Source organism: Arachis ipaensis, chromosome B10 (genome assembly GCF_059453495.1).
Source record: "Arachis ipaensis isolate K30076 ecotype BB chromosome B10, ASM5945349v1, whole genome shotgun sequence".
Lineage (NCBI taxonomy): Eukaryota > Viridiplantae > Streptophyta > Magnoliopsida > Fabales > Fabaceae > Arachis > Arachis ipaensis.
In genome coordinates, this window is record NC_142435.1 from 144,765,064 (window position 1) to 144,776,585 (window position 11,522).

General features: G+C 32.7%; 1 protein-coding gene across 1 annotated transcript; it reads right to left on the reverse strand.

Annotated features, from left to right (window-relative positions):
* Nucleotides 1-4,674: 4,674 nt before the first annotated feature.
* Nucleotides 4,675-10,100, reverse strand: LOC107621316 (putative SWI/SNF-related matrix-associated actin-dependent regulator of chromatin subfamily A member 3-like 1). Its single transcript, XM_088494966.1, has 8 exons — nucleotides 9,903-10,100; nucleotides 9,651-9,737; nucleotides 8,364-8,538; nucleotides 7,499-7,858; nucleotides 7,344-7,417; nucleotides 7,022-7,282; nucleotides 6,659-6,686; nucleotides 4,675-5,766 (listed from the first exon to the last, which is right to left on the reverse strand). The coding sequence occupies exons 1-8, from the start codon at nucleotides 10,098-10,100 to the stop codon at nucleotides 4,967-4,969; spliced, it is 1,983 nt and encodes a 660-aa protein (XP_088351092.1). The 3' UTR covers nucleotides 4,675-4,966.
* Nucleotides 10,101-11,522: the final 1,422 nt, after the last annotated feature.

Genomic DNA, 11,522 nt, shown 5'->3' on the forward strand with positions numbered 1-11,522 from the left:
AATTTCTGAATTTTCTCATCCAAATTTGATCTATATGGTTGAGTATTTTAGTATGGCGATCATCATGGTTTCGTTGCGACACTAATGTGATAAAAGTTGTGATAATTTCATAACTAATTAATATATGAGACAGACCAGATTATTAAAATAATCAGAAAAATAACATTCAGATGTGCACATAAAGTTTATAAGATGTGATTATCTCAGAAAAATATATATGTATAGTCCAATTGGAAGATTTATAAGAAATTATTATTTCTTAATATATTTATAGGCAATACATATATTAATTATAATCACAATTTAAGTAATTTCACATTAAATAACTTATATAACAGTGATTTTATTTATTGTCATAAATATTTAATTAAATAAGTAATTATTACTTTTTATTTAGATAAATGAGATTAAAACCAGAGATTCTATTTTATTTGTATTTTAGGGTTTAATAAGTGTCACACTCAAATATAAATAATGACTTCAGAATTTTGGTCCCCAACACATCAAATCCGCCTCCGTAGCTCTTTTCTCACAGTGGAGTTGTGATTCAGCCCTATCAAAGATGCAGAATATTTTGGTTGACGAAGATAAAAAAAATCACAAGAGCCAAGCTCTCTAATCTCAATCATGCTCTCGAATGAAGGGACGCTTTCGCTCTCTCAGTTATATTTTTTAATGATTTAACATGGAAGATTTTGAGGTTGAGAAACCCTAAAATTTTCATATAAAATAGAATTTGCATTCAATCAAATGATGATAAATAATTTTATTGAATTAGATTATATTAATGTGATCATTGGATGATAAAAAATGTTAAAAAATAAATAAATAATATTTTAAGAGTATAGAAATATTAAACTGTCATTTCAATTTTTTTATCAACGAGAATAAATATCTTGGATTAATTAATTTTTTAAAATAATTATATACCTAAATTTATTTTATTTATTCAAAAATCTTTTGAACATACAATGGTTCAATTCGAAGTTGACTATTGAAAAATGAATATAATATTTTTAAATTCGTATTTTTAATAAAAAGTTGTACTTAGTTATATCTATCCTAAATAATTCTATATTCACTATTACTTATCCATCTAAATAATTCTAACATTGATAGAATATTATTTTTAGATAGAAAAAATTTAAAATGTATTTATTCTATTTTAAAAATTAATATTCACATTTAACTTAGGATTTCAACAAATATGACAAAAAATATTATATTTTTTAGTTAAAAAGGCAAAATATCTATAAATATATTTTTGTACTTTAGCTTTAGATTTTTTTAAAAAAATTGGTAAGTTAATAGAATCAAATCATATTTCTATAACATATATAAGAATGTATATTACACATAAATAAAAAATGTTAGGTGTAATAAGAACAAATACATAAGTTAAAGTAAAATTTAGAAAAATAAAAACTAATAAAATATTGAAGAAAAGAAATATAGATAGAAGATAAATAAAATTATTAGACGGAAGAAAAATAATTTAATAAATTTTATGTGTATATGAAAGAGGAATAAAAAGAAGATATACAGTACCTTGTTTAATTTAATAAGATTTATGAAAATAAACACATAGAATAAGAGAATAAAAAAAATAATAATAAATTAAATATTTGAATTAATATAAAAAATAAAAAATAATAAAATAATAATAATTTATTATAATTTTAATCTTTTAATATAATTAATTAATAACAATATAATTAATCTACCATAATTTTAATATAAATTTTTAATATAATTAATTTTAATTAAATAATCAAATAAATTAAATATAAATATGTCTAATTTAATCGTATAAAGAAATAGTAAATTTTCTACAATTAAACATATTTTATATATATATATATATATATATATATATTAGGATAAAACGTCATTTTAAAATAAAATTATTATTATTAATGACATATAAATATTAAAATAATAAAATTATATTAATACATAAATTGAAATATATTATTAGAATAAAAAGTTACAAAAATTAAAATAACTGAAAATATCGCATTCCTAAAATTAAAGTTGGAATATTGGATTTGGAAAAATAATAAATTTTTTTATTTTATTTCAGAAAAATCCCTGTATTAAATTTTTAGTTGACTTCTATTTATTGTAATACTCTTTTTAAAATTCTTGATAAGGTTATTCTGCTAGCCCCTCTCAGTAATTATCTTTTTAGCCTTTGCTTTCTTTTTAAAAGTCAGCTTGTTTATTATTATTACTAGTGCATTAATATTAATCCACAATTTTATAAATTAAATATGAATAAAAGATTATGGGTTCAACTCTTGGTGTTAAATTTTTTTATATAATAAATTGTATATGATAAAGGGTATCAAAAAAAATTGTGCACTAAATCCCCTCCAATCCTTATTATTTATGTAATAGATTATTATTATTATTATTATTATTATTATTATTATTATTATTATTATTAATTGGAAATATTTATTAATTACATTGATAATACGTAAAACTTGCTTCTGTGTAACTTTTTTTCTTTTTCAGAATATTTAAATGATTTTCTTTTTATATGTTAATTTTTACAGAATTGCTACACATTTAAGTATTTTGTCATTTAAATTTATTCAAGTAGGTCCAATACCAACAAAAATCACTCTCATTAAAAGAGCATCATTACACACGCTTTTTCTTCTTCTTCGTGCACGCAGATTTTTCTTCTGCTTCTCCTCCTCTTTCTCTTTTTCTTCCCCTCTTTCGTTATCGTCATCACCAACAACACTAACATTTTGCCAATAGATTATTTTTTTAATTGAATTGAATTGAATTGATAATCTCTAAATTGTAAGCACAAGTGTTTTGAATTTGATTTTATATAATGGATAATGTTCTGTTCATTTAGTACTATACAATTGTTTCACCTTAATAACATGTTCAGTTCATTATGAATTGAATTGAATGGACGCAGGTGTTCTGAATTGAATTGATAATCTCTAAATTGTAGGCACAAGTATTTTGAATTTGATTTTATATAATTGATAATGTTCCGTTCATTTAGTACTATACAACTGTTTCACCTTAATAACGTATTCGGTTCATTATGCAGAAAGTTGTTTTTAATTTGATTTTATATAATGGATAATGTTCCATTCATTTATTATTATATAATTGTTTCACCTTAATAACATGTTCGGTTCATTATTACTTGAATTAAATTGTTTTGAATTTAATAGACGTAGGTGTTTTTAATTGAATTGAATTGATAATCTCTAAGAGGAGGAGAAGAAGAAAAACCTACGTGTGCAAATTTGGAAGAAGAAGAAGAAATCTGCATGTGTTTCGTTGGAAGAAGAAGAAGAAGAAAGAGGAGGAGAAGAAGAAGGGAAGAAGAAGAATCTGCGCGTTAGAAGAAGGAGAAGAAAAACGAGGAGGAGGAGGAGGAGAAAGAGAAGTAGCGCGTGATTTAAAAAGTTGTTACAATAACTTGAATAGACTTAGATAAGAATTTTAATTGGATGTAGAGTTTTATTCTAATTAATTTTTAGAGTTAATACTCAATTTAGTCCCTGAACTTGCACGCGAGTCTCAATTTAGTCCCTGGAGTTTTAATTACCTCTATTTAGTTCGCAAATTTTATAAACGTGCCTCACATTAATCCCTGTGATGATTTTTAGTTCAAAAACATTAATGGAGCGTTGAAATGAACAATCAAATGCCACACTAAAACTTGTAAAATGATATAGTTTTTGTTTTGGCATTTAAATAACTCAAAAATGATGTAGCATCATTTATTTTGTTAGGTAAAGTTTCAATAAACACCACTTATGATGTTGTTTTTGGATTATTTGAATGTCAAAATCAAAACGACATCATTTTACAGTCTAACGTGGCGTTCGCCTATCTATGACAGCATTCTATTAATGTCTATACGTAAAAAATTGTTTCAAAGACTAACCTAAGTTATGTTCGCAAAATTTGAGGACTAAATAAAGACAATTGAAATTTTATAGACTAAATTAAGACTTGTATACAAATTCAAGGACCAAATTGAATATTATCTCTAATTTTTAATAGGAATGCAGTTGAAGTGTTACGATTAAGGAGTGGTCTTAAATTGATAAAATATTGAAGTAAATAATAATAGTTCCTTTTCGGCTTTTCCTTCAAGTATATAGATTAAAATGAAACTTACGAATTAATCTGATGGAGTAAATGCATTTGTCATGTGAAGGATACCTTTCCTTTTTTTGTCATTTGTCTACAAAATCTTATTTGTATTTAAAGTAGCTAAAATATTATTTTTAGAAATTTATTTTCAAAAGCAATTCTCATATATCATAAATGGCAAGTCATAGCATTTTCTTTTTCTCAATAGATCTATAACACCAACAACCAAAACAAAAAAAATAACCAATTAATGCAGTTGAGAATCCCATAACATAAAAGTGGATACAAAATTTAACACACAATCCTGCAATTGAACAAGCACCTAGCAACCATCATTAGTGCTTTGCTAACTCAAAAAATCTTAAACAAGGGTTGTTAACTTATTATATTTAATATAACTTGAGAATCCAATTAACCAAAAAGAATAGAGATTGCATGAATAAGGCGATGCAAGTAAAATACACTGCATAAAAAAACCTGATCTGGCGAAGCAACACCTTTTTTTTTTTTGGCAAATTATGCCCATAGATTTAACACAAAAGGACAGACTTTGATAAAGTTCAATTCCATCATTCTATTTACTATTTAGTAAACCACCAGCATCACCAGCTAAGATTAATCCAACTGTTTAGTAACAGATATTTGATAACTACATCGTTTTAGAGGAACAAATGGAATTGGTATACCCTACCTGTTTAGGAATCTACATCAAGTAAAGCCAATATTTCTATATACTATTTCTATCAAATTAAAGGTCCTCACAAACTGATTAAACCTAAAATTTACACATGCAAGCAACTCATTCAAAATTGGAGCAATGGAACCATCATTCTATGGACATAAGGAAATTTAGATCTTTATACTTCAGATCTTTATACTTCAGGCTACCAGAATGACTTCCCCTCTTCTCCTCCTGCAACATCAGCATCTTTTCCTCAATGCTGTCCCAAACAACCAATCTAACAATCCTCACAGCCTCTTTCTTTCCGATGCAATGGACGCGATCCATTGCCTGTTCCTTGACAGCCGCATTCCACCATGGCTCCATGAAATACACCGTGGTGGCGGCTGTGAGATTTACATCTGCACCTGAAACCCTAAGGCCTGCAAGCAGAACAGTCGGTCCATTTTCTTTAGTGTCTTGAAATTGATCAATAACACCAGCCCTCTGTTCAGCCGTCATCAAGCCATCAATGCGCAAAGTCTTGAAACCAGCCTCCTTCAACGTCACTTTCAATAACACTAACACCTTGCGAAATTGTGAAAACACAACCGATTTTGCTGTTGGCTTCTGTTCTCTTGATTCTTTGAGAAATTTTATCAACGCAGATGTTTTGGAAGATAACTCTTTATCCGATGATGAGGATGTAGAGGTACTATCAGCTCTAGAAGGCTCGATTGGGGCTGAGAACAAGTCAGATTCAGATAGAGCTCTACGGCAAAGAGGACAATGAGGGGATCCGCTGGATTGTATAATTCTCAGAATACAGACTCGGCAGAAGATGTGACTACAGCAGGTGATAACGATGTTTGCTGAAGGAGAAGAGCAAATTGGGCACTCATAAGCTTCACATTCTTGCAGCGTTTCAACTAACCTTCGCAACAACCGTGGGTTATTGGAAACATCTGCTCAAAAACAGTATGGTTAGTAGAATATACTAAATGTCATTTTTACCTCTTCACAGTTATCACAGAAAATAGATATTTCTATCTGAATCAACATACCAAGACATCATTCATATTGTGAAACCAGGAGCCGAAAAGAACTGTGTATATTCTTTAAAATGTTTTAAGGGAGATTAAAACGAATTCATCCATATTGCAAGATTCAAGACACTGAGCACTCTGGAATTTGATAAAAAGAAATTAATTGTACATCAGACACTAAATTATGTTGAACATTCTGATTCTAATACTGCACTAATCCAAAGAAGTGCCAGTAATTTTCGGGAATTATGACTCAGTCTACAGTGGTAAGTTTGGTGTCTCTTTAAATTTAAGGATCCAAAGTTTCAGCATCATGCGTTAAAATTTTGTGAAAATCCTGTTCTCAGGTTTACACTTCCATTTCATGAGAAGGATGTAAATTTACTGTAATAAAGTAAGCGACGACCTTGAAGCAGTCACATGGAATTATGGATTATGGAACAGAAAGAGAAAACATGAAAAACATTGATAAATTGAATATAGGAATCTACTAAGTAAATATCTACTGTCTACTGTGTGACAAGGAGAGTATATACCTTCAAGAGTTAATCGGAATGTGTTTGCGAGATCACTGGGGCACAATGCTACATCACACAGACTTGGCAAAGATGCAAAATGGTACTTAGTACAGCAGGAAACTTAACTCTTTTGGTATCCTTCCTCATTAAAAGCATCACTTCACCTTTTATCCAATTATACACTTTACGTTCTTCTTCATTAAGTTCAACATATAGAGTCTCAATATTTTTGGTAGCACCCCTAACATTTCATTGTCTTTTGTTCTTCTTAACAAAATTGCCTTCATCAATACCTGATGAAAAACAAGTTGGTAAAACAATCTGAAAGACCGAAACCACTTATACAAGAAACAAAAACCCAAAACACCTAAGATCATTCAGCCAAACGCCAGAGAACATTCAACACAACTACACAAAGAAATAAGAAAAATGGAAGGACAATATTTCACAGATTTGACCAAATTCTTCACAGCAATACAATCTTAACTCTTTAGTCTCAAGTAATGTGTGGAACAGGCTTAAAATACATGTAATGTGCTGAATTCAGCTTAGGCTAATGACTAATGTAATGAAACAGAAAGCTTTGATCACAACAATGCAACACAATTCAGTGGTATCTGAATTCCAAAATATAAGAATTAAAGAAAGACTCATACCTCGAGTCGCTTGTGGCAGCTGTCGAGGCCTTGATTTATAGGGCGCTGAATGAACCAGTTCCAACTTTCTCTATTGGAGAATGGTTCAAAATCCAGGAAACTCATGAATGCAAATGCGTCCACGTAGCCATCCTCGATGGATATGGCCGTGACAGTCCACCTCCTCTTGGAATTGTGGTGCATCACCATTTGCCTTCGCCCGGCTCCTGAAAGTTTTATGCCCTCAACCTGATCCAAAATAATCCTATTCCAAACAACTCTCTTTTACCGGCTGCTCGGCCCCTTTGTTCTCCAAAACCAGTGTAGCTTAAGTAATGTTAACCAAATCGTTAGCCATCAACTCCTCAGGAGCCCTTACCCTTTTGTTATCATAGTACCTCAAATAAGACAATGAATCTGAAAAAATGTGATCCTCCAATTGTGAAATCCAAGTCGACACCACCGACACTGGACACCGTTACCTTTATCAAGCGCCACAAAGAGAGAGCAAAGTGAGAGTCTTTCCGAGCCCTGTTTCATCAGCCAAGATCCCTCTCTTCCAAGGTTCTGGCTTTGCAGACCTACTCTTTTTTGTTAAAAGGTTCAAAAACTCTCCCCTGCTTTCCACCCAAAACGGCGGAAGCTCCTCGCTTTCCTCTCTGGGCGGAGAAAGCAGGGAAGTTTTTGAATCTCTTAACAAAAAAGAGTAGGTCTGCAAAGCCAGAACCTTGGAAGAGAGGGATCTTGGCTGATGAAACGGGGCTGAAAGACACTCACTTTGCTCTCTCTTGTGGCGCTTGATAAAGGTAACGTCTCCTGTGGCGGATCTTGGCTGATGAAACGGGGCTCGGAAAGACTCTCACTTTGCTCTCTCTTGTGGCGCTTGATAAAGGTAACGTCTCCTGTGGCGCTTGATAAAGGTAACGTGTCGGTGGTGTCAACTTGGATCACAATCGGAGGATCACATTTTTCCAGATTCACTGTCTTATTTGAGGTACTATGGTAATAAAAGGGCAAAAACTGCGGAGAAGTTGATGGCTAACGATTTGGTTATCACTACTTACGCTACACTGGTTTTGGAGAACAAAAAGGCCGAGCAGCCGGTAAAAGAGAGTTGTTTGGAATAGGATTATTTTGGATCAGGCTGAGGGCATAAAACTTTCAGGAGTCGGGCGAAGGCAAATGGTGATGCACCTTAGTTCCAAGAGGAGGTGGGCTGTTACGGCCACACCCATCGAGGATGGCTACGTGTACGCATTTGCATTCATGAGTTTCTGGATATTGAACCATTCTCCAATAGAGAAAGTTGGAACTGGTTCATTCAACGCCCCATAAAAGGAAGAAGCAAAGCACGGCCACTCACCTTCGACGGAGACACAGACGGCAACCACGGCAAACGGCAAGCTGCTCCAACCTCCAAGCCACGAAGAGAGAAGCCAGTGGACGACGTGCCGAGCTACCTGGGTTCTGGACCTGGGGAAGAGGAAGAAGCGGAGGCGCCGAGAAGGGAGAACCTGGGGACGACGGTGGCAAGGAACCTGAGGAAGAAGCGGCTAGGGTTTTGCTTCAAAGGGCTCGTTCATGAATGATGGGGAAGGGGGAGGGTTTCACGCATAGTTGTAAGAACCGAACCGGTGATCAAACCGGTCATGTTACTGGTTCATTGGTTTACCAGTTCAACCGATAAATCACTGGTTGAACTGATAAAACCGGTTCTATGTAAATAAAAAAATATAAAAGTAACTTCCCTTTTTTCATTATAATAAAATGTTTATTTAAACATATTCTAGTGTTAATACATATGTTTAGTTGTGTATCACAAATAATATCAAAGGTTGATCAATTTCAACTTACAAAAATTCGTCTCATATGTACCAGTATGTACTATGTACCAAAGGGCATAGAATATGGTTGACGAATATCATGTTATGAAAGAGTTTAATCAAAGTTAAAATTCAAACCCAGCAGCCAAGCTTCTAATCTACAAAATGCTAAAACCTTTGATAATAATTTGCATGGTAATAGAAATACCATAACGGTAAATAACACAATACCTATAACTAAATCCAAGTAGGGCAACTTATTAAGCAACTGGTATATCGCTTCTATGGAGTAACAACCTCAAGCCTTGTTTGGTGCTTCTCCAACTTTCTGCAGCAAGACATGACAAGATGAGTCCTAAGCAAGTTGATATGATGCACAGAAAATCCGAAAATAAAATTTGTGAATGATATATGAATGCTAGAATATGCATTTAGCCTAATCATGCCAGTCACATTTAGCATATCTAACTGAAATTCAGAACCTCATAAACTAGGTTGGTAATTTCATGAATTGAAGAAAGAGAACCCAAACTTAGAAACCATGCCAATTACAATTCAGTAATAATATATCTTCGTGAACATCTTCCTAAATATTCTCCTGATTTCTAAATAGTGAGAACATAAAAAGCACTCGTTAGTTTCTTTGTTTATAAATTAGAAGGATAAATAATTTCTCATTAAGTTTTTGTAGATTTAAATGTAAAAGCAACCATAGAAACTTTATCAAGTAAAATCATGAGAAGAAGATAAATTGCCCCGCAAATTCAGAGTGTAAGAAGTAGTCACAAAATTGAATTCGGACTTCCAATGAAGGTAAAATTATGTACCTCTTCTTTGTTGCCCTTGCCTCTAGTGAAGAACTTGCAATTCCCATAGATGAATGCGCCCCACCCAGCCAACGAAACAAGCACAAACTGCAATGGCAGAAGATTCAGAAATATTTAAAATATTACCATAAACAAATATCAGGGAAACAAGACAATGAAGTAACTAAAAATATAACATAAATATAACACCAATAAACAGAATTTCATAATCAAGAATTAACAAATATATCATAAATAGAATAATTAAAAAACCAGAGATAATGCAGAACGCAGAGAAGTGAAGAATGAGCAATGAGGAGACCACCAACCTGTCCGATAGTCCGAGAGAGGACGCAGAGGACGGAGAGGACGCGATGACGGCGACGACGACGACGACGACGACGTGGAGCCGCGACGAAGGGGACGGCTTGCGACCCAAAACGCGACGGTGAGGTGAGGTTGAGATGTCATTGGAGGCGCACCATTTTCCGGCGAGATGAAGAAGACGACAGGCCCGCGGTGAGTTGATGTGAGGTGAGGTTTTCTTCAACTACGTTGTGATGAGCAGATGAGGTGAGAAAGATTGAAGGAGGGTTAATGCCGTTTGCCCATTTAGGGGATTAGGGTTAGGGGGAAGGGGGTTAGTTCGAGCGTGTGTGTGTGTGTTTTTTTTTTTTTTTAAATCCAAAAGGTCGTGGTTTTGGAAAAGGGGAAAAAATTCTCGAACCGGCCGGTTATACAAAACCGCCGGTTCTCCGGTTTTTGTCAAAACCGAACGTTTCAAACCAGTTTTTTCCGGTTTTATTTCTTATTTGGTCAGAATGACCAACCGAACCAACTAAATGATCGATTTATCGGTTTTTTAGTTGAACCGGCTAGTTCAGTCCGGTTTTACAACTATGGTTTCCCGAATGGAATGGGCGAATGGCTTAGGCTTCAGCTCCTTGCACGTTTGGTCTTTCTTTTTTTTTTTTTTTTAAACACAAAACGGTGTAGTTTTCATATAATCGGCCGGTTATCAATATGATCCAACCGACTGGTTTTCATTCGGTTCAACAATTTTCTAACCAGCAGTCATTAGTAATGGATCGGACCGTTTTTATTGTTGGTTTCTAATTAAACTAATTCGACTGATCAGTCCGGTCCGATTTTCAGAACCATTGGTACTATGGTAGAATTGTTTGGAATAGAATTATTTTTGATACGACTGAGGCCTGAGGGCATAAAATTTTAAGGAGCCGGGCCGAAGGCAAACGGTGATGCACCTCAATTTCAAGAGGAGGTGGGCTGTCATCGCCACACCCATCAAAGATGGCTACGTGGACGCATTAGCCACGTGGCAAGTTATTTTAAAATTTTTCTTTTATTAAAGATAAAAAGATTCGAATTTGCAATTTTTATGTAAATATAAAAAGGCTATACCGTTTAAATTATAATCCGTTGATATTTTAAAATAAATAATTATATAAAATTATAATTAATTAAATAATTATACTAAATAATAAAATTATAATTAATTAATTAAATTTAGAAATTAACACGTACACTAAAGGAGGATTATTATGTGTTGGTGGTCTTCACAAAGTATTTGACCCCATGAACAACAAGTGTCTGTAATTTTTTTTTTCTTATTTCTTATTGAGTTTAGTTAACATGTAGATGTTAATATTATTACTAAACCATTTGTTCTTAACTTCTTATTTATATCTTATTAGACCCCATCTCCCATATTGGGTCCCCACAGAGTCATGGATTATTTATGTTTAGAAATTAGAAATTCCAACATCATACGATTCATCTAAACATGCAATTGCATTTTATTCAACAAAAGTGGGCAATATAAGTGTATAATAATATTCCAAGTGTATAAAAACCTTCCTCTAGGTTTGAACA

Coding starts and splice junctions, on each gene's coding strand:
- LOC107621316 (XM_088494966.1), bottom strand. CDS start 10,100: ATGACATCTCAACCTCACCTCACCGTCGCGTTTTGGGTCGCAAGCCGT. Junction 9,738..9,902: donor TGCGTTCTGCATTATCTCTG/GTTTTTTAATTA, acceptor CTGCCATTGCAG/TTTGTGCTTGTTTCGTTGGC. Junction 5,767..6,658: donor ACCAACTTGTTTTTCATCAG/GTATTGATGAAG, acceptor GTTTTTGAGCAG/ATGTTTCCAATAACCCACGG.